The following is a 22,833-nucleotide window of genomic DNA, read 5'->3' as shown; positions in this document are numbered from 1 at the left end:
GAGTACATTTTCTTCCAAAGACGCAGAGCGCTTCTTATTTTCCCGCCTTTCATGACGGTGGCCATTGGAAAAAAGCAGCTGACATCCCTGGCAGAGAGTTAGAATGATGATGTGAACTGCGGAAATACATATTTAAATGGAGATACGATCGTTGCTTAAATTGCAATTACCACTGCGACGATCATGTATATCTTCATTTAAATAGCTAAGCCTTTGTAACAGGCGTTATTTAGCGCATTGACGAGAGGCGATGGTTAGTTACCATCATGAAAAACTCAATTTGACCGATGAACTTTTCCTGGTCACCAGAAAACCGATTTTGCAAGAGATTGAAACTGAGGCTATAAAATGCTCTTCCTCACCATCATCGTCTTCTTTTCTCACCTCGATTCCGCTGGAAATGTAAATTCTCCATAACCGTAACCACGTAAATCGTGGCTCAGTCTTAACGTCCCCGTCTTGGGAAACTGCATGAAGTACAACAGGTTGCACCTGGCCTTATTTATTGTCTCAACTTATGGTCACAGACTGATCTACAACTGTTTCCAACGCTGTATTGTAGCAACAGTAAGATGCGGTGGTAACCACTTTCAGTTACATAACGCAACAGTCTTCTATCAGCTTTCTGTCAGTGTGATTAGCGACGTTATACATGCGTTAACTACTTGATCCTAGATTAACTTGGATCGGCTTAAATATAGCTATATTGTACATCTTTCATCGCGTAAATTCTTTAGGTAACTGAGAGTTTATGGCAACACATTTGTTATCAATTGCATTTTCAAAAGTGACAAAAAATGTAAATATGAACATGTGGAACAAGCGAAACATGCTTAAAGGCCCGTTTCAAACTTCGACCTCTACAGGTGCCGAATTTAATGGTAATGAAGAAAATCTATTGTTCTCTCTCACTTGCATTAGTCGGCGCATTTGAAGTTTGACGTTTGAAACGGGTCTTAATATTAGGGTTCGTTTCCTTTTGAGAATCCAACATTTAATTCTTGCCCTAGAGTTTACTTTTTCAGACCGTGTCCAAAGAAATCCAAGGATCATGAATCCGTTACATTTGATCTGTTGAATCCATTCGGTGTGTAGATTCTTTATAAGGTCCAAATCCGTTTGTTATTTATCCAAAAATAAGCAAAACTGACTGGTCTTTGGATTCAAGAATCCCGTTTTGGATTCCCCCAAAGAAACGCATCCTAAATTACATCAAGTTCCTTAAAACAACAAACGCAAACGTGTAACGCTTAAACGAGTGCATTCAGTATGATTACAAAAGCATAAAAAGATCTGTGTATAGAGTTTGTTCAGATTACCTTTCTTTTGTAGTTTAATTAATGATATTAATAAGAGAGGTTGTCATCATATAAATTAGCCTACGAGCAAGCTTTCTCGGGCGTGGTAGGTGCGGAGGATCGAAGAGAAAATTGGCCCTCTCCATTTTTCCCTGGCGCGCGCACACCCCTGGGAGAGCTTGCTCGCAAGCTACACACAAATACAAATTAATTCAAGCTTCTTTTTCTTCGTCTTTTTCATTCTTTTACCAATGAAAGAAAACTGAACTTAAATAGGCTCTTAGACTGTCTCCAACCAACAACCTGTGTTCCTTACATATACGCAAGTAGATTAGAAAGAAAGGTCTTTTTTTTATTGTTCCCACAGAAAGAACGACGGTAAAACGATAAAGTAATGCTTTTCCCGATTGTTTTCATTTACGTTGCTGGCATAATTATGGCAACAGAAAAATTATGTACATGTATGTTTACACTTATTTTGAAGAGAATGTACGTCGACGAACACTCTTTATAAACATATAACTCTATAAATATGAATATAATCTCAATCGAACAGATTTTAAAGATACCTTAGTCAAGACGACGAAACTGAACTTTGATGATCCCAGCCTTTGTACTTCACGCTGGGATAACAAACCTTGACTGGTCATAAGACCAGTTTCTAGCTAGACTGTTAAATCGATCAGTTCTGAATAGTAACGTCCTTAATCCATGTATCTCGATATTTGACATCAAATTGTCGATACTGATACACTTAAATTAGCCTCTAAGAGCCTTTGTCTATCCGCTCTAATTCTGTACATACTTTTTCTCGACTATTTACAGATTTATGAATCACTACATGCAGCAATCATGTATCAGATCTTTAAATATCGTAATTCCTTTGCCAAAACGGGGTTTGATCGCGCTGTATATCTGGCGATTCTGTTAATGACAAAATATTTCAACGCAATAGCTTCGATACCTCGTTTGATATCAAATAAAATGGCAAAAGGCGAAGAGGGTTCTAGATTATTAAGGTCTAGCCCGTCCACAGACGTTTTTCTTTTACGCCAATTCGAGGGTCTGTGAACAGGCTACAATTTGTAGCTAATTACGGTCAGTTGACGTATATTTCGATGAAATTTTGGCAACCTGCTATAACTATTGTTTTCAGTTGTAAGCGTAGATCACTGATTCACACTCTTCTGAGAGCAATCACTTCGATTTAAGACCAGCGAAATTGGTTAAAAAGCAAATTCTGCAGTCTGACACAATACATGATTAACTGGAATCTTAGGCTTATGCTTTGGCAGTGATATGCGTCATGATTTTCTTTGATTGCTGCGAAACGCTCTCTATGCGATTCATGGACAGAATCGTCAAGAACAGTTAGCCCAGCCCTTCTTCGATGCAGTTTAATAATGGTCTTCACCACTTTATCTATCCAATTTTAAGGTTTCTGTAATCCACGGAGTATACCGGTGAATATTCGTGTACACTCCATACTTGTGTGGCAAAGCACACCTTTCTCCCCAGCTGACAATGCCTGCAAGAATCCACCGTCCGTTTGGCTCTGGACAGTTCAGAGGTCCTCCACTGTCATAAGAGCATGCATCAGTTCGTCCTTCTTTGAAACCGGCGCATAGGAAATTTGGTCCTATTGTCCCATTGTATGAGCTATCGAAAACAATGATTGACAATTAGGGAATATCTTTGATTAGTAATGGAAATAGGACTGAGTGAAGTACAATTCAGGCAGTAATCGGGCTAGTAATTTCAAATCGGCCGAGCGAGTGCGCTTGTAGCGCGAAGACGATTTGAAACCACGTGGCCGATTACTTTGAATTGTACGACACAAAGTCGTATTACACCAAGTTAAAACATCGGAATATGGAGTTCCAACTGCGTGAAATTTTTTCAACATGTTTTAAATACATTTTTTTTCAAATTGAATGTGTTAAACTGAAACTGGATAACTGGGTCACCGAAGTTTTTTCGCTGGTTTTGATTTGCTTGCATGGACTAATTTGTTAAATCTTATCGGTTAGCAACATTTGATGTTTGATTTTTATTGGCTATTCAATTGTCCGATTACAAGCAGCTTCTAATCGGACAAGTCAAATATAATTAGATAGTTTTGGTACTGCATCAGCAAATAAGGATTTGCTGAGAACAAATCAGATATGAGAATTTTGTTACTGACACAATTAATGCATTGACTTACTTCCCATAAAAAGTGTAAAGTGTTCAATATCAGATCAAGCCCAATAATGGTTTGGTTAACCAGTTCATTTTTGCCCTCCTGAGCGTTGAAAAATGACATTTAAATTTTCTGGTCACGAAGCCTGCTAAGCCTGTAAACTCAACCCGAGACGTTTGTTATTTCCTTATTTTAAAGAAAATCAGCTCTGTGGACCAATTTGTTAGATGGTTGGAAAAATGACTGCGTAATTTTCCTGCCATATTTCCTAGAAATGTGTCCCATCAAGCTGGCTCTTCATAAAATAAAAAAATGCTATGCAAAAATAAATAATAAAAAATAAATACTACTATCCAAAATTTCTGCCGAAGAGGTTTTATTTAAATGGTCACGCTATAGGATTTCGTCCACGGATTTAAAAATAAGAGTGACCAAATAACGATCTCGTGACGATAACGTGACGGCTTGAAGCGAATAGGTTCGGGAGACTACTGACCGTTCTGAATTGCAGACGGGTTTTGATACCAGATCGATCCAGCCCTCTCTTAAGACATGTGACATTGTTCCGTTCCAAGAGGTGTGACCCCAGCCAGTAACCGTGCAGCGTAGACCAGGTTTAAAGTATGCAAAACTAGGAGGTAGGCAGATTTGGTTGACGAGCAATCCGAATCTCATCGAACTGGACAGGCGCACCAGAGCTGATTAGTGAAAAAAGATAAGTTACTGTTAAGTCAAACCTCCCTTTGGCTACCGTCGTTTGCTACAAAGAGCTCCGTGGTACAACATTATCTGCACCCTAGCCTCTTATAATTCTTCTCCCTGATGCACCACCTTAATTACCCACGACTTGCTCCCTTTAATGACAGAGTAAATATTAAATCGGGATTGAAATTTGTCACGAGTTGCCAAAGTCACAAAATCTAACCACTGGATTCAAGTTCATACCCCAAATTTCTATTGACTTGTGTTGTTTAGACAAACAAGATTGACGGACATTTTGGCAATAACTTGTATCACCTACAAATTCACGCATTACTGTGTAATGAGATAAATAAGTTTTTTTGGTCATACCTATATCATTGTCGCCAGGATGAGAGGAGTTACTCCGCTTGTATCCCGGGTGAATGATTATCTGTCTGACACCAAGCTTTTTCTCTTTTTCTTCTTTGCTCTTAAATGAATGTTCTCCAATACGCACAGTCCAATCCGCCGGATTCTTCGAAGTCGAGTCACCTTGAAAAAGACGAAGACGAGAACAGTTCATAAATGTTCCTCCAAGTGGACTAAAGTCTGTCTCACTAATAACTTACAGTCTCAATTGTCACCGTTGGCTAGACAACTCGCCCCATGTCAGGGACTGATCCGGATTCCAGAATCCAAGACTGTCTTGGTTTCCCTTACATGGGGCGAAGCAACACCGTTATGATGATTCCAGATAAACTACTCAGACGAAGAATAGAACGAGTTGAAACTGAGACTCTAACAGTATAGTTTAGCTATCACTAGTCATCCTAACAAGTCACTGATAATTGGCTGAGGCAATACTTAAGGTACGGTAAAACGGGCAGCAAAAACGTGCAACTTGTTTTGCAATGTTGCTGCAAAACGAGTTGATGCGCGTTTTACCACCAATGAATCAAACCTCTCTTGCAACAAATCAGCTTGTTAAAGGTTGCGAAAAGTTGTTATAGAAAGTAGAGAGTAGCTCTACTTTTTTTTCAAAATCTGTACATGCTGCGCGTTTTACTGGCCCGAGGCAAACTTGTTTTGCAACAAGTAACGTAACTCCCGTTAACAACCGGTTAATCATTGGTTATGCTAAGGCCAATCTGATATTGTTTGAAAAAGTCAAATGAAGATGTAAGCACCCTACAATAAAAGAGAATCCTAAGGAATCTTGACGAGTCCCACTACTCAACTTTGTGACTTACTAAAACAATGGGCAGCAGTTATGATCCAGGAAGGTTTAATGATGGATCCTCCGCAGCGGAAGTTCGTTTTGTTGAAGAAAAGAGCAACCATCCAAGGCCACGAATTGGCAGCACTCTGACGACCACCCACAACCCTACGCGAGCGACGTGTGCTTTGCTTTCTGTAAAGCGAGAAACGTAGTCCACAATCACCTGAAACTGAAACCAATATTGAAGCAGAGGATCAGAGGTCGTGACAGTACTTCTCCACCCTGTAGTATTCTTTCAATAAAAATTAACTACATCATCTTTTCCGTTGTCCACAAGTTTAAAAATCGAGAAAAAGTGTTCTTCTCGTCTGCGATAACACTCAACGTGTCCATTCACTTACTTAATTTGCAATTTGGTCTCTCCGGTTTTTTGACTCTTGTCTCGGGAATTTCCTTTCCATCTTCATAGACGCACCAGCAAGTCTTCGTTCTTTTGTGGCACTGTGTCGTTCTAAATTGCCCGTTTGCTTTGCACTTTGGCACAAACACGGTCGATCGTGTTTTCCTTCTTTGAAGTCTGCGTTCACGAGCTCTCTGGCACTTCGTTTGCCCTTGCGTTCTATCGTTCTCTTCTGGAAAACATAGTAATAGCGCAGTTAAAGTACATATTTTAGATTGTAGATATAAATTTGTATGCGAAAGAAAAGGGAGCTTCGGCAATCACGACGGCAACGGGCGTGTCGCTAAAACAGATTATCTCACTCAATTTGCCAAACGTTGGCAAATTTTCCTGGATTTGAATTGTTAGGGACCGCGTCCGATCAAATTTGAGAGAACTATTTGTCGTCGCGTGTCCACGACCTCCTGTAACAACATGGACCTTTATCGATCTATCATAGAGAACTAGAACGACCGAAATCAACATTCAGTGTTACTGCTCGTGCCTTTACGTCCACATCACGACATTCGGGACGCCACTTCGTTATAACTCCGGTTGTGCTGTGAACGTGAGTATTTTTTGTAATGTTCCAATCATTGTTTTTACCTTTTTGACAGTTTGTGGAAGTCTAAAACTTTTGGCTTAGTAAGAAAAAGATGTTCAAAGGATTAAGGCGTTTTACTAAGAGCTGCGACGATTAGGCGTTGAATTATTTTGGGAGCATTTATGTAATTTATGTTATCCTTCCATATTGTAACACAGACACACGCACAAAATACATCTCTGCGCCCATTCAGTGAAGACTGGTGAGAGCTCAAGGGCTGAAGCAAGGCGTAGAAAATCTTGTTTTTCATAAAATCTAAATCAATGCATCATTTGTACCTGCCGAAGGGAAAATTTGGATTCTCGGAGCAAAGGTATCGTAAAGAAGCGCTAATTCTGGGTCTGACATCTTGACCCAGTACTCCAACCGTAATAGACGTCGACGTAAGTTCTCGCCTTCTTTGCTAAAGGTCCGGGTTGTTTTGCAGGGGGTACGTTTAAGAAAATTGTTTTTTGGCCTTCGTCATTGCGTCCGGTTGCCTAAGCTACAAAATAATTTGAAAGAGAGCCCGCAGCCCAGGTTGGGTAGGAGTCTCCTCGTATAAAATTTTGAAGAGTACCTCGAAGTCCAACCCCTTACCCTTCGATATACCTTTTTTGACAGAAAGGGTGCCCCTTTTGTATACCTTTTATACCTTAATATCTAGGTTAGAATGCTGCATCCCTTTTAACTTCTGTTTATGCACAGTCTCTTAAATATGAATAAATCAATTAACCAGAAAGTTTTCTTGCCTTTCCGACAGCCATAAAATTTATCTGTTAACTCTTTTACGTTCTTTTGCAGACCCCAATGACAGATTTCCCTACTTTTTCATATACTTCAACTAATGAAATCCCAACCCTTAAAAACGTGACGCCTGCGGAGCCTCCCTGTATAGGCCATTATAAGGGAGTGCCCCCCCGGGGATCCGCAGTAATTGCCCTCGGCTGCTAAGGTGTCCCTGTCACCCATTTTTAAAATGAATTTAATTACGTTCTAATTGCCTAGTTTCATTTCCCCATTTAGTTGTTTGGTCTCCTTCCCTTTCGTACTTTTCCAGCGGAGCTGATAAAAAATTGAATTCAGAACAAATGTCAAGAAGAGTGCGGAAAACCTGTTTTAGACAGGAAAAAAGAGCTAGTTCAAGCAATTGCAGTGGCCAACTTGAATCTTTAAATGTTTACCCCAAAACTAAAGTTGTCTGTACAAACTACCTATTTCATCATCTTCCATGCTGAAAAATCGCCCAATCCTCTGCCCTACTCTTGCATCTGATTGTCGAATAGGAGCATCATGTTGGATTTTAACGTCTACATCCTGAATCTTCCTGCCTTCCTGGTCCACTCTCCAGCACTTTAAGCTTGGTGTCGTGATGCACTGGATTTCCTGATAGCTTCCGTCAGCCTTGCAGGTAGGAGTGAATGGACTTCTCAGTATTGATGACTTAATCTTTTGTAGCTGGCACTTTGTATAATTTGCTATCAATTAAAACGCAGGATCAGTGTTAGCACACTTGAACCTCGAACTGATGCAACCATCCATAATAGCTAGGGACAACCCATCCAAAATACCAGAATCAGTATTTAAAGTCAAAGCACTACCATTCGAATGAACAAAATAGAAGGATCAGTGTAAATACACTTAAAACTCAAACTGTTGCGACCACCCATGATACCAGGGGACCACGTCACCCATCCAAAATACCAGAATCAGTATTTAAAGTCAAAGTAGCACAGCTCGAATCCTCCAATGGCTAGTTTTGCAGCAGAAAATTGTCATTTATTGATCATGCAACCAATTTCTTTTGGCGCGAGATTAGTGTTACAGGCAAATTTAAGTAAACAAATCATTTTTTTTGTCTGCTTATTGTGACATTCATTTACTTATTTGTTGCATAGTTATTGACTGAGGTTTTTTACTAAATTTAAAGCTAAACGCAGAAGCATAATTTCTGCATTTTTTGCTAAAATGAGCTTAATTTGCAAAAACTAGCATATATAATTATTGGCATAATTTTAGAAATATGTGAGCATTGCTAGTAGCATATTATACTACTTTCCCGAGCACAATCTAGCAAAGCCAAGCGACGCCCTTTTCAACAAGCCTTTCCATACCTCTCCTGTCTCCTGTGGTCGCTTATGGGAAATTCGATCAGGTATTCTAGGGTTTTAGAATAATTCTTATTCTAAGGAGTATGCTAACAAAATAATTTTCTACATCTTCTTCACTATGTCTTCTTGACTTGAACAATATTCAAAAAACTACGTACAAGCTTAAACCTACACGGTCTTGTTCGTTCACGATTATTTAGTCCTTACCACACGTTTGCCAGCAGCCAGTTTTACAGCAGTATTGCCAACGTTGACAGTGATTATCTGACAAACAGTCGATTTTGCACCTCCCTTCTAACGGATGAACTGAGGCAGGGCAGTCTCCTGTTACATTAAAAGGAAGAGGACATCACTGATGGACAATGTTCGCTACAACGAGGTTTCGTTATATCGAGGTTCTTTTCCATATATTTTACTATTACGGGGGCAAATAATATCGCCGTTTATTTTAACGAGGACTTCGTTATAGGAAGTTCGTTATATCGAGGTTCCACCGTATCAGTGGAAAGAAGAGAAGCAAATGTCATCAAAACATCAGATCGGGCCAGAGATACTATTTTCTGGTCTCCATTATTACTGACTGATATGTAGGACTTATTTTGGTAGTAAAAATTTGAGGAAAGTCGATCTTAAATCAAACGGGTCTATGAACACGCCGTTGCATGGACACAAGGGAGTTACTTGCGTCATGGGCTCTTTGAATTGCTCTCAGTCTTTTTTAATGGATAAGGATGAGGGAGACAAGACTAACGGCTAAATGTAACCATGGATAGTCGGAAAGTGAGTTGGCCGATTCTTTAAAAAAACTCGTGGGAACATGCTAGCGGTGATGAAACTTTGTCCCAGTCCACGTGATCGCATCATCATGGGCAGTGACATCCCCGCCTCCCACTCAGCATACGCACGTTCCTCCAACTGAGCTAAACGGAAGGCGGTTTTTCGACTCGACAGCAGATGGCTGTGGGTTTTTGAACGGAAATAATATTCATAACTAGAAGTTCTCAGCTTCATAGCTTGACCGATCCGGGGCGAAATACCTGGTCAGTAGTGATATTTCGTTTCAATATTCGTTACGTGAGGTCTTACGTGGTCACCTGCTTATCTACGTCAGAAAGACTGGTTCGTTTTATTTTTAAAGTACTGAAAATATGCTTTTTTTGGTTTGTCGAACCACATTCACTCCAGAGCTCTGTCGAAGAATTTCTGGTTTACAACTTTTGATACCAGGGCTGCCATAACACACAACCGGCAGAATAACACTGACTTCTGGAGGTTCTTTGGCAGTAATTATCAATTTAGTTTACATGTCTAAGAACTACGAGGTTGCGTTTAGTACCGTAAAAGAATGATTGTGCACATTCCGGCTCGATCGTCCGAAAAACAAACAAAACTGTAAACGGAACCATGGTTGATATGCGCCTTCCTTCAGCGCACAATCCCTCGCCACGTTTTGTGCACAGTGAACCTGAACGATCTTGAAACTTTCTATATTCCATACAACAGTATACAGACGGCGGAGACGGGTCATTGATAGCTCGTGAAAACTTACTAATTGACTTTTGTGCTGAAGCGCTTGAGAAATCAAAGGTGCAATGTTTAACTATGAGGTCACTTAAAAGCCAAGTCCGGAATCATTAACAGCATGAATAAATCAGTTTATTTCATGTATGCATCTAAAAAGAGTTCGAGAGTAAGTTCGTGAATATTTCAACACCATTTGTCCAACAATGGCTTGCGCTTAAGCAATATTCCTAATGTGTTAAGTGTAAGTTACTAAATACACTATCTACCTTCTTGATGAGTTTTTTCAGGCGATTATTGAGTACTTCGACCTACATAATGGAGCTGACAAGGGGTGACAGGTCACTAATCAACTGTGCTTTAACTTTCACTTACCAGGCCCGAAATAAGAATGAAAACCGATTGAAATACCTTAATAAGGGGTTGTTATCTTTAATTTGATGCACGCCCTTCGATAAATTAATAACAAGAAATATTACACCTATCTCTTAACAGCTTTGAATAAATTGTTCATGGAACTGTTTCGGGATCAATTGGAGAAAGCATACTCCAAAAATTAGACGCTACATTCGGGACAAATATATCTTGTGAACTTCATAATTCCATACATCTGACCACGGTTATGTAATAACTTTGGAGATGTTCCCATTTTCCAACTTGACTAACTATTGTTTTGAGAATGGTATAGTTGCCAAGGTTATTTCCAAACTAGACCCAGATTTGAACCAGGATTAGCCCCAATCTAAAGAAATTCGCTCATTTTTCCTGTGATACAGGGCTGTCCTCGAACAGCATTTGATAGTCGTGGCGTGATAACGGAATTAAGTCATATGCGCTCATTTTGAGATTTCTTTCTTTTCGTGAGTGTGCGGCTAAAAAGGCATAATCTGTCTTTCTTTTTGAATGAAGTGATTATAAGGTCACTTAAACCTGGTTGACAGCTTTTCAAATCAACTACTTAACCTCTTCTCTACACTCTACAACCACTTAAAACATAGCATCTGCATCGGTAAAGCTAAAGAATAGAAAATAGTTTGAGTCATCTAACTTCGCAAAGGAAGATGTTTCCGGTCACGAATTCTAGTTTTTTCAACATTTACTCAAAAAACTCAATGAAAATGACAAGAGAAAGTTAAAATCGTATACCCGAGATAGGAATATGTCTAGCTAATATGATTTTCAGCTAGAGGAATGAACGTAGATACATCTAGAGTGTCATAATGTAGATCAAGCGTATCAAATTCCACTTTTTACAGAACAAGAGAAAAGAGAAACTCTCTCAGCCTGTTAACAAAAGGCAGGAATAGTTTTAGCACTGGCATGCTGACGATGCATTCAAGTCGATTGGAGCACTTGAATGGAAAGGACCTTGAAGCTGAGAGTAATCATTCGTCACCAAAAACTCACGAAAGGACTAAAAGCATGAAATAAGATGTTAAATTGATTCCTTATTTCACTCAGTCACTTATAAACTTTTTTCGGAGCATAAATAAAAATATTTTGCTCCAAATGTAAAGGTTTACAGAATCAGATAGGCTCCTGAAATAACTGCAATGTCACACTTGAATTTAACTCTTAAGGGTACCCTGTCAATTAAAATTCTAGCAAAACCCAATTTTCATTTTGGACATTACTTTAAAATAATTAGCGTCATACAAAAGCACTGCTTAGGAGGTTTCGTTTGAGTTGACACACGCGACATAGAAATTAATACAGAGACTTCAAAAGTCAGACATTACTGCAGTACATGCATGGCCCAGTTTTTAGTGTTGAAATGTAGCCAAATATTTGTTAGACACAAAAAGTGGGATCATTTTACGTTTCTGGGAAACTGCCCACCTACCCCTTCCCTAAGCCAACATTTTGCCCTAAGAAAGAACTGAGTGTTAATGTTGGTTAACGCAAAATGATCCAAAAAGTGGCCCTCTTCGGGTGGGTTTGTATGTCCCTGGTCTGAATTGTGCAAGACCCGTCATTTTGCGTGATGAGGAAGCTACGTAATTTACTATTCTATTTGAGCTTGGCTTCGTTGATGTTGCAGTTGCAGCTCATCTTTGTTGTCATTGTTTCTGTTCGAAGCCTAGCCTGTGTACAGACTTCCCCCCTCCCTCAGGGGGAACGTCTGTACACAGGCTGTTCGAAGCTATGTCGCTTGTCAAAATTTTACCCTAACAGGTTGTCATGAAATGGCTTTTACAATGGTACAAGGAAGTTACTAGGCAGCCTGTAATAGTGACCAGACTCGAACTTTTAATTTATACAAAAAAACGGAAATAAAGCTTTAACGTGAAATCGTCGAACAAACCGATCGCCACCTACTGGACAGGTGGATGTTCTACCAACTGGTCTACAAAACCACTGACGTTGTTGAGCCTTGTGGCACAATCCTATAGCCCGAAAGCTCAGATAATTTGAGGATTAAAGACAGGCTTGATGGCCTTTCTTTAGTTTAGTTATCTGTATCCATTCCGGTTGGATATTATTGATGGCAATATCGATTCTTGCAGCGAGATCGAGTGAATATTTCCCTTTGCTTGCGTGATTATAATCTTACTCTCGAAATTTAATGGTACCTGACTTTCAAGAATGATTTCTTAAGTTGGACCAGCCTCTTGAACAAAATATGGAAGCCTTGACCGCACTTCTCTGGCACTTGAGACGGAAGCAAGGTTATTTTACGTTTCTAAGGAACGTTATGATGTAGTCTTGGTTAAATTACCATCATAAACTCGCCACTTAAAAATTCTTCAATTACTTATACTGGCTTATATGGTTAAGTTTCGTCCAAGAACTAAATCTGTGAGTACCATACCTGAAATATTTTAAACAAAACCCTGACCAAAAATAGACAACGACTATGAATAATCATGCCCCAGCGCAAGCAGTCTCATGTCGACCATCTTAATTAGTTCTGCCCTCTCATGAAAAAATTGAGCAAAATTCTCCTTTGTGAAGAACTGTAAGACACACAACTGAATCGACCGTTGATATTATTTGCTTAGTAGAAAATAGCCAAACTATTATAACAAGCTACTTACTTGGTGAAACATTGTTTTTGGCTCGTCGATCCTTGCTATTAGATCAGGGCTATTAGAAGACAAAACATTTTAGAATCCATGAACGTCATCTCGTAAAAATCGAAACTTCGCAATTAGGTCATCAGACGGCTTCACCTAACACGTCAAATGCATCCATTTCTTTCAACATTAACACTGTACTACTTTTCCATTTACAGCAATTTCACTGTTGTGGCCCTGTTGCGTATATTGTTTGTGTAGTACACAGAAACAACATCAGGTTTTTAAAAATGTTTTTCAATAACTTTCAATATTGACGGGGGTTCCTAGGCTTTGATTGTACAAAGCGCAACTGGTATCATAAGCCCGAGCTATTGACGCGAGTAGGAAAAATCAGTCCACTGAAAGTAATTCACATTAGAAAAAACAGAAAATGATGTTACTACAAATACGCTAAAAATGCTAATGCATCTAAGCATATTTAAAGCAACTCGATCGGTATTGTGGCAATATTAGTCAATCTGATTCATTCAAATATGAATGAACCGAACGCTTTCGTTGACACATTATCAATAATCATCTCTCATCGATTTGCCAGCTCAGTTTTGTCCACATGTTTACTAAGATTTCGTTTTTTAAGAACTCCAATCATCCTTTCAGTGTACTAGTCTCCAGGCTTCACCGGCGGGTAATATTTTAAGTACGTCTGAATATCGAAATGTAATGAAAGGCGAAAGGAGAAATTTAGTACATAATTGCCAACTGGATGATTGTTACTAAGCCTTAAATGAATAGCAAAAACCTTATTTCTGGCAGAATATTCAATTCAATTGAATGGTCACATATCCTCCTTTGGTCGGCGTTGTGCCATTCACGGCAGCTCGGTACAAAACGCGATTCTTTGCTAATCTCCCAGCCTCATTCGTGGTGTATGTAAGCCAATCGTTGACGCAATTTCTTATCTCCTTTTCGGCCTACCTCGTGATCTTTCCCCAGGTACTTGTCTTTCCAGAACAGCCTTTCACACTCAATCGTGTCTCTTAATGTGATCAAAGAACTTGATACTTGTTCAAAACTTATATATCTTTAATCAGTTATTCTATCGCTATGATAAGATGAATGATAAAAAATGAAGACGTTTTCTTTTTTTGGGGGGAGGGGGGGTAGGAACGTCCTTGTTTAATATTTTGAGGTGGCTCTTATGAAACCCCTTATGAAACAAGAAAATGTGTCTTATTAATACAACATTTTAGCTCCAATTTTGGCGGGAAATAGAAGCTCCTATTTGCTTATATATCAACGCTAGCCTTGCAGTATTTGTGGCGGCTGAAGGTGGGCCAAATAAAACGTGTCTAGAAATTTCCAAGCATCTCAAGTTTAAGAATTTTAAGTGATAGAAATATCGCTCTCCTTCAGTATTTCCTGTATTTGGTTTTTTGTGGCTATCAGTGTTGTTTGATTTTTCTATAAGTTTATATACATAGATTGCACTAAAACTGCAGAAACTGATCAGACTCGAGCAAGTTTTGCCGAAAATGTGATGTGCAGGAACGCTTTTTAACATAAGTAGGTGTCTAACTGGGTAACTGAATTCGTTTTTTTTTTTTTGCCGTCTCGGCAATTTTTCTCAGAAACCGCACATACCAAAGTTGAAATATTGAAAACGTGTCTTTATTCTACACCATATCTGCCCTTCTGTTAATAAGTGATGGGAAAAAAAACGGCTATATTGTTTGGAACGGAAAAGGGCAACACTGAACATGACTTCAAGTGAGTTAGACCCATTTTTAGCAACTTCCCGTCATTTTGTTGTTAATTGTCTACTGAACTCGTATAGTTTTCCAAAAAGGTAACATATAGATTGCCCGCAAAAATCTCTCACGTTTTTCGAATAGTTTCTTGTAAAATTGTTTAACCCTATAAACTAGAAGTTGAATAAATAATGGCCCTCACCTCTTTGCGTGAAGAATGTTAATTTGTTAAGTGAAAACCTGTTAAGTACTGTTCTATTCATTTAAAGTGGTAGGATCATTGTTAGTCCCTTACAGATTCTTTGACAAGTTTCAATGAATAATATAAAATGTATCCCAGTGAGTTAAAGTAGTAAATTCAGCCAATATTTCAATTATCATCTTGAAAGCGCCTTGTTACATTCACCTAAAATCATACCAAGTACCAAGTCAATGTGCTTTTTTGATATAGCTATCAAGCCCCCAAAATAATTTCTTTTGTTGGTTAGTTCAGCTCCGCTTTGAAGAAATGGCCACAGCAAGACAGTCAGACAGTCATGCGGATATCTCATTTGCTAATGGTTGTGTGTGCTTGCGTGCGCGAGCCCTTGTTTGGCAATATTTGGCTAATATCCACGTTACTTTGTCCAGAGAGTTTTGAAGAGAAATGCCGCGCGGTTTAATAACACCAATAATTAAAATAAAAATGGCGATAATGAGAAGACTCAAGAAGGTCACGTGATCCGGCTTTACTCTAGATTCTGTACTGACACGTTCAAAGAGGCTACCTTGCGAACCAACGTTGATAATGTTTATGATTGCCCCTTTTTTGCTGCCCGTCGCTTTTCTTCTATCTTTAGTCATATCACCGAATCACTTGTTTACAACATATCAATATATATTGATATGGTTCCTCCTAACCTCTGGCGACCAGCGGGAACGTCTCATTCACGGCCAGTTCTCGAGTCAGTCATGTATGCTTTTTATGTCGCTACGCATTTCCAAAGGAACATTTACTTTGCATTTTTATTTTTCTTTCAGATATCTTGGAACGGTTGATACGTTGTTCACAATTATTTGTAATACGCCTATGATATGTAATCCTATGATATACCTGCAATACCGGCTTAGTACTGGGCCGTACTTCTGTTATAAATTACTGTTAAGTGAATATGGACAGAAACCACTTACATCGTCAGATGAAAGTGACGATTTTCTATGGTTTTAATTTGTTCAGATAAATAAAATGCGACTGAAATCCCTCGCTTGGCAACCGTATAACCAGAAGCAAGTTTTCTAGGATTTTAAAACTAAATGACGATGGTGAAGGACTTGTATTCAACAACGTTCAAACAACGTCAATATCTATATGGTTGGGGAAAAAAAGCAATAAACGGCCCGAAATGTTTCTTGACAAAATTGAAATAATTTATAATTTATAAGACAACCTCAAAACTTCCATTCATCTGTTGCCAAGCACGTACAAACTGAGTTATAAGCATATTCCACTGATCTGCATTGCAAAACGGCTGCTTGGATTAAAGATTCGAAATGTTACGAATGTTTTTCCTGCCAAATTCTCCTATCAGAGTCCGAAAATGCGATCTAGTATTGATTATTTGCTACCACGCAATGAAAATTTGGAGATACGATAACCTTATAAAAAAATCAGAAATGGTACATTTATTGCGATTCGACTACTTAAATTAAAAGACAATTTAGAAATCTGGTTAACGCATTAGCAGTACGCGCTCTTCTCAGTGTTAATTACTTTGAATTTCTAACAATTCATAAGCTGAAAGAAATAACTTAACTTGATCAAGTTCGCAGAGCCGAAAAGAAAGAACGGAAAACGACCGTTGAGTTTTGCGTTCTCTTTATTTCAGTGAAGAACTAATGTAGCAAAAGTCTTAAAGTCGACTGCTATCACCCAAAAGGTTACAGCTGAACTTTTTTTGTGTGATCATTATTATTATTTATAGTTATTATTAATTTTTCGGTTTGGCATTTTTATAACGACAACTTGCTTTTTGGCGACCAAGAAAAAAAAATTAACACGACGGGTCTTATAGTTGTTACTTGCACTTAAGTGCCTGTCGAAAGCAAATGTGTGTAATAGTTTGGTGAGAAAAAAAAAAAAGAAGTGACGAATGATGGTTTAGTTAATGTAAATTGCTAAAGAAAGTGTTAGACTAAATTGTCTTTTTGTTATATACTGTAATATAAAGATAAGATCATAACAGCATTTATCAGACTATTCTATATCTATACGATCTATTTATAATCAATAATGAGATTAGTTTCGTTTCTCTTTTAAAATGTAACTTTCAATGATACCTTTTTCCCTTTTAAAATCATACTTTCAAAAAACTTTTCATTAACAATACCCTTACACTTCATTTGTTATGAGCTGGACATTTGTTGTTGGCCAAGATGTTTTTTTTCCGCTTTTTACACTTGAAAAAATATTGCTGGGTTGATAAAAATCTGTATTGAAGTAAGCGGTGAGTGAATGTCGCAGAACACATGCAATTACATAGGGAGTTTGTAGCGATATAAAAATTAAGGAAAAAAAAAGGAACCTTTACCACAATTTCAGAACTGAGGAGCTGAAGTTGCAGTACAATCTTGCGTCAGATTAAGGAGACAAAAGAAACCCACTACAATTTAAGCTATTCAAATATTTTATTTTTGCGTTTGACTGTATGCGATAAGGCATGAAGCACGACGTCAATTGCGCTGCTATACACCTTGAAGAATGTCCGGTCCATTCAGCTAATGATGACAGGGTAGTGTAAATCAAACTGGCTTTATACGTTTCCGCCTTTCTTTTCAATTTCATCATACCATAACCGCGTTACAGAATGTACTTGAAGGCCTAACCAGCCATTATATTTATTACACCAAGTTGTTTGACATTATCAAGAGTATTGGGCGCCCCTGAGTTGCACATGTTTTAATCCACTTCAAAAACACTCCTTTGCCAACATTCAGACCCGCAATACTCAGAAACTGCAGCGAGAGGGCCTATATCAGTTGGTCGGGGTCGTAGGAAAGTGTAATTAAGAAGTTAAACATAGCAAGTAATATAGAGACTTCTGCTCACGAGAAGCATGCGCAATATACGCTTGATTCGTAAACAAACACTAAGTGCGTAGAAATATGTGCCATCAACAGTCAAATAAAAACTGATCCATTACCTAATTTTCTTGCTAGTGGATCCGATTTCACTCTATCTCATCCAGCAACTACCATGATAACATGTTTTTTTTCTTCTCGATTAAAACTTGGGAATCGAAGAAAAATGATTAATTTCTTTGGTATTTTTCTCGCGTGTTCAGTTAAAACACTTTCCAGGGAGACATAATCGCTTGAAAAGTATGTACAGGTTGTTTATAACTGAGGCGAACTTTTCACATCCTTTAATCTTGAGTCTCTCGCGACTAGCACTTATTGACTTATATTTTATCTAAGGAATAAAAAGTAGCGTGTGGAAATACCCTCTTTAGCATTTCCTTGTAATCTTGGAAAGGTTATCGTGCGGTAAATGCCTTGAATTAACGCATTGTCGCATTAAATTACGTAAATTCGCAATTACAGAAGTATGGGACGAATAAATTGATATAATAGTGACGAAAACATTCCTCTGAGGGTAATAATACGAAAAAATTTTAAACAGAAAAATAGCACGGTTTTCAAAAGATTAAAGCAATAAAATTAAAATACGTTTTTGGTTATTTAAATGCAATTTCGTAGTGACTTAATCAAATCCGAGGCTCGTTTTATGGTGACTTCTGATTAGTCGATGATTCTTTTTTGCAAGCGTGGGTGGATATTTTTATGACAAATGTGTCTTATTCCCTTAGCTCTACAGTCAATGATTATACACATAGTTAAGCAAATAAATTGTTCAATAAATGAAGCAAACATGGAGCTGAACCTTTCATTACAAAATGACTTTTTTTCTTTTTTTAATCTCAGCCGTGCCGGACATTCCATTGATAACTAACTGCTAGAGAGTGTGAAAATATCGAAAGCGTGCATCTTTTCTTCTTTTTTTTTTATCAGAATATTCAAAATAAGTCTACGAGTTTAATAACAAAAATAAATTTGCCTTAGGCATTTCTGATGGCTTTGTTGTCGTTTATTCAATCAGACAACCGGTAGCAGAAAACGACTGAATTCACTATCTGTCAGAATTTTCCTGTGAATAAGCATATTTCGAGATAACTTCCTAAACGAAGCGGCTTTATGGTATACATATGATACGCCGATAATATCGAAGTAATAAAGAAACTGGGACTTACCAACAGTGTTGCAAGCAACGAGGGCAGTAAACACCAACAACAGGCCCTATGTATGCAACAAAAAAGAAGTTAGAAGAACTGTAGCTATATATGTCTCCACAGCCAATAAACTCTAACTGTTCTTAAACCAGAATCAACGCACACCTGGACCACTAAAGAAATCGCTCCACAGAACGCCCGCATTTTTTAAGCGTAAATTCTCCGTCAGTGTGTTTTTAAATGATATTGCTTTTATACCACTGCTTTGAGCGGCGCAATTTTTCCAATCTGAGATCTGCTCAACGTGAAAAATGTAGAGTTTGCTTTGAGTACGGTCTGGCGCGAATTACGTGCATCTTGACTAGGAGAATACTAATTGTCGTGATTGCATATTTCTTTATATATTATAAATATTGACCAATGACATAGCCGTTCAAGTTACGGAACTTAGACAGGTGTATCAGTTTTGATGACTGGAAATTAATTACCGCTCTTCGGACAACATCTAATCTATCCAAAGTAAATATTAATCAGTGCGAGACGGATGGCAAATAATTTGCCCACTAGACTTCGTTACCTTGTAAGTTCCTAGTAAATCTTCCAGCGCAAATTATTGATACGGGTTTCGAACTTTATCCCCAAGGGGTTAACTTCCCGCTTAGATAACTGGGGTATAACGTTAAAACGCAGGATTGGAATTAATCGAAGTTATTTCGAACTTTACTGAGGCAAAGACATAGCAACCAACCGTGTATTGTATCAGCCTAAACAAGTGACACGAAACGAGGCATTTGTACGGTTTAGTTTGTCTGTTAAAGTGGTTTCAGCTGGACTGCAATAAAGCCTCAAAAATGCTGATGTTTACTTAAAGAAGTTATCAATACGTATGTATACAATTGCTAACAGTGCCCTTCCTCTCAAGTTGCGTGAGTATGGCATTTCATTAGTGTTGCGACGAAGCAAGCCTTTCGGTGGACAAAACATACAGATCTCATAAATGCGGTCAAACACAATTAAGTTTCGTACGTTAATTTTCCAATAAATCCCTTGAATAACCATTGAGTTCCTTCTCTCCTGGGACGGAAAACAAGTGGTGAAAACTGCGAAAAAGCCGCAGAAAAGTCCAATAGTGCACCAGTTTTAATTCCGTACTTATACACTGGAGCTTGTATGCACCTTTAAGTAGTTCTACATGGCACACATCCAATATATTTACATTTCATTAACCGCTACTCTCCGAAATTATGACTTATTCAGAAGTGGTTAAGTTGCAATTCCCAAGGCCTTCTTAACTTATAATAGTTCGACGGAAGGAAAAGTTTTAAAAAAGCATGATTTCGGGAAGGAAAAATCTAAAATTGGCATTTGGCAAAGGTAAAAAAAAACGAACATGTTCGTCAAGGAACAATATTGTTCGGGCTGTTTAAATAGTCTAAAGGGTTCTTTTATTCATGGATGCATTCTTTGGCATATTGCCTTGTTAAGAATAGCACGTACATAGGAAGAAAAGAGGTTTGTTGATGCAGTGGGGATGTTCATCCTGAATTCTGTCAATTAAGAATACTTTACTTTACAGTAGCACTTTAATAGTTGATGTGCTGCAGATGCCCTCGAAGTGCTATTTGTAGTTATATCTGTGTAAAAGGTCTATGTGAAAATTCCCGCTTGTTATTAAAAATTTAGGTGTTATTGCAGCTGTGTGCAACGGTGCACTAAATGTCCCCATTTAAGTCTCTTGCATTAAATAATGCATTTTTCGACTTTGCTGTTCCAATGCGGAGATTAATGTATTGGCTTTCCTTTTTTCTTTCACAACCACAAAAAATTTTACAGCTCCGCACAATTTTACAAACTATTTTCCCCAGTTGCAAAAAACTGACAAAAAAGACAATTCATTTTCTGATAAGTGATAAATATACCTTTTCTTAAATGTGTATTCAAAGTGATGACTCATCTAATATAAAATTAAAATAGTGTTTAGAGAAGGCGACATGTAAGCCATTCATATCTCTCTCAAGTGTGACAGTGTTTACTTCTATACTCATTACTTTTCTACATCATAGTCAACAATGCTTTATTGGTGTAATTTGTTAGCAAATTTATGTATGTGTAATGCATTTTCAGGACACAACGGGTGGTGGAAGTCGTGGGGTCTGTTGAGAGGCTCGTCTTTCCTTTTTCAGGGCCTCGACCCTTCCTTCTTTTACTCATCTTTCAGAACAACCATGTTTTTTTTTTTTTTTCATGCTCAGCCTTCTCTACAGGCAACTCTTTCCTCTTTTATATTCACCTTGGCATTCGTTTACCAGCAACCGTTGCCTCTTACTCTACCTTCAATCTTTGTTTTCATGATTTTTAAAATTTCCTTATTTTTAGCCTGAGGCCTGATTCTCGAAACAATTACTTTTTTCAGGTTTGGAGCTTTTAATAATAATCGCAAAAGTAATTATACGGACAGAAAAGCCATCTCAATTGAATATTAAGTAAACTTGATTCGTCTCTAGCAGAATATTTCATTGCGTAATCTGGAATAACTTTTTGCGCACACATGGCTTCTTGTCTCGGCGCCCCGGAAAAACCGACAAGTCACCACGGGGCGCCATCGCGTTTCGTATCTCGCATTTATTTTTGAATGAGTTTGACAAGAGTAAAAGTTTGATTATTTTTTTGCATTCATCTTCAAGCGCCGGCATTATTGAATAGTATTTAAAACAGCGAAGCGCGCGCCTTCTAAAAATAGTGTTATGGTTATGGTCAAAAAAATTAAAAATGGAAAATTATCTAATGAGGCATCAGTCCAGAATGTGCCTTTGTAGCCAGTTATGCACAGCTTGGCCGGTTTCCCTTCTTGGACTTGCTTTGTTGTTATTAGAAATGAAAGGTTTTGTTGAATGGGTTTAAGCTTATGAGCTATGACCACGCTTGTACGTGTAAGAGGCAATTTTAGTGGAACGCCATGTTTATGCTCAGTTTGTGAGTTTCTACTTCCATGGTTTTTACTATTTGAACGGTATTTTTGTGAGCAGCCCTTCTGGTTTTGTTCAGTTGATTCTTGAAAGAAATCAGTACTAAAAATCGCAGGTGTTACCATAGTAGAGGATAATTCTTATTTCCATTCATCTTTGGAACGTGCGCCAGTACATCTTTACACTGTTCACAACTATCTATAAACGAGGTTTTTTTCAAAAGTGGAGTAGTTGTGCCAGAAGTTGTTGTACTAGTAGCAGTCGATAGCAGAGACGCAACAATAAACGCTTTTTGTTTGGTTCCTGTCAGTCGTTGCTGCTGGTCCAGGCTAGTCGTGGCCGGCCGACAACAGATTACACTAATTACATATTTTTGATATTTCAGCTTCTATCGGTTCCCAATCATCAAAAAATGATTGATGTTGTTAAAACTCAGTTTTACGAATTCGAAGTCATCATGAGGAGGCGATAGTCAATGAATGTGTACTTCACTTACCAGGGGAAAAAGGTCCATCTGAAACTTTCCCGATAACTGCGTCCGAAGCGGTTAAAAGCACCGAGATTGGAAAGCAAGTGAACAAAATTAGACGCCTTCGAAGTCTTAATTCTTTTCGACCACAGGCAGCCCAAGCGTACTATGTGAGAAATAACCCAAACAGCTTCAGTAGCTTACTACATTTTATAATCTTTGCATTATCACTCGCAGTTTGGTCATTTTCGCCTAGGGGACTTTGAAATACTTACGTGCACCGTAGTTATGGTGATGTCAACTTATTTAAAAAAAAACAAAGCATCGGGAA

General features: G+C 38.2%; 1 protein-coding gene across 7 annotated transcripts; it reads right to left on the bottom strand.

Moving 5' to 3' along the window:
• Positions 1 to 486: 486 nt before the first annotated feature.
• LOC140953068 (chymotrypsin-like elastase family member 2A) lies at positions 487 to 22,650 on the bottom strand. 7 transcript variants are annotated; one of them, XM_073402557.1, is made up of 9 exons: positions 22,530 to 22,649; positions 19,089 to 19,134; positions 8,721 to 8,837; positions 7,617 to 7,880; positions 5,782 to 6,012; positions 5,412 to 5,609; positions 4,552 to 4,713; positions 3,977 to 4,178; positions 487 to 2,957 (listed from the first exon to the last, which is right to left on the bottom strand). In XM_073402557.1, the coding sequence occupies exons 1-9, from the start codon at positions 22,545 to 22,547 to the stop codon at positions 2,717 to 2,719; spliced, it is 1,479 nt and encodes a 492-aa protein (XP_073258658.1). In that variant the 5' UTR covers positions 22,548 to 22,649; the 3' UTR covers positions 487 to 2,716. The 7 variants fall into 7 exon arrangements, with proteins under 7 accessions (XP_073258658.1, XP_073258657.1, XP_073258655.1 ...); XM_073402556.1 differs by lacking the exon at positions 22,530 to 22,649 and adding an exon at positions 20,094 to 20,166; XM_073402554.1 differs by lacking the exon at positions 22,530 to 22,649 and adding an exon at positions 19,233 to 19,398.
• Positions 22,651 to 22,833: the final 183 nt, after the last annotated feature.

The sequence above is a fragment of the Porites lutea genome, chromosome 11 (genome assembly GCF_958299795.1).
Source record: "Porites lutea chromosome 11, jaPorLute2.1, whole genome shotgun sequence".
NCBI classification, from domain to species: domain Eukaryota; kingdom Metazoa; phylum Cnidaria; class Anthozoa; order Scleractinia; family Poritidae; genus Porites; species Porites lutea.
Note: the sequence above shows the minus strand (reverse complement) of the source record. Positions and strands in the feature narration are given on the sequence as shown.

What these genes read in the sequence shown, in the direction of transcription:
- LOC140953068 (XM_073402554.1), bottom strand. Translation starts at nt 19,271, where the DNA reads ATGCGGGCGTTCTGTGGAGCGATTTCTTTAGTGGTCCAG. An exon ending in AACTGCTGCCCATTGTTTTA is followed by an intron (nt 4,714 to 5,411) that starts GTAAGTCACAAA and finishes GTCTTTTTCAAG; the next exon opens with GTGACTCGACTTCGAAGAAT. An exon ending in CCCGTCTGCAATTCAGAACG is followed by an intron (nt 2,958 to 3,976) that starts GTCAGTAGTCTC and finishes TGTTTTCGATAG; the next exon opens with CTCATACAATGGGACAATAG.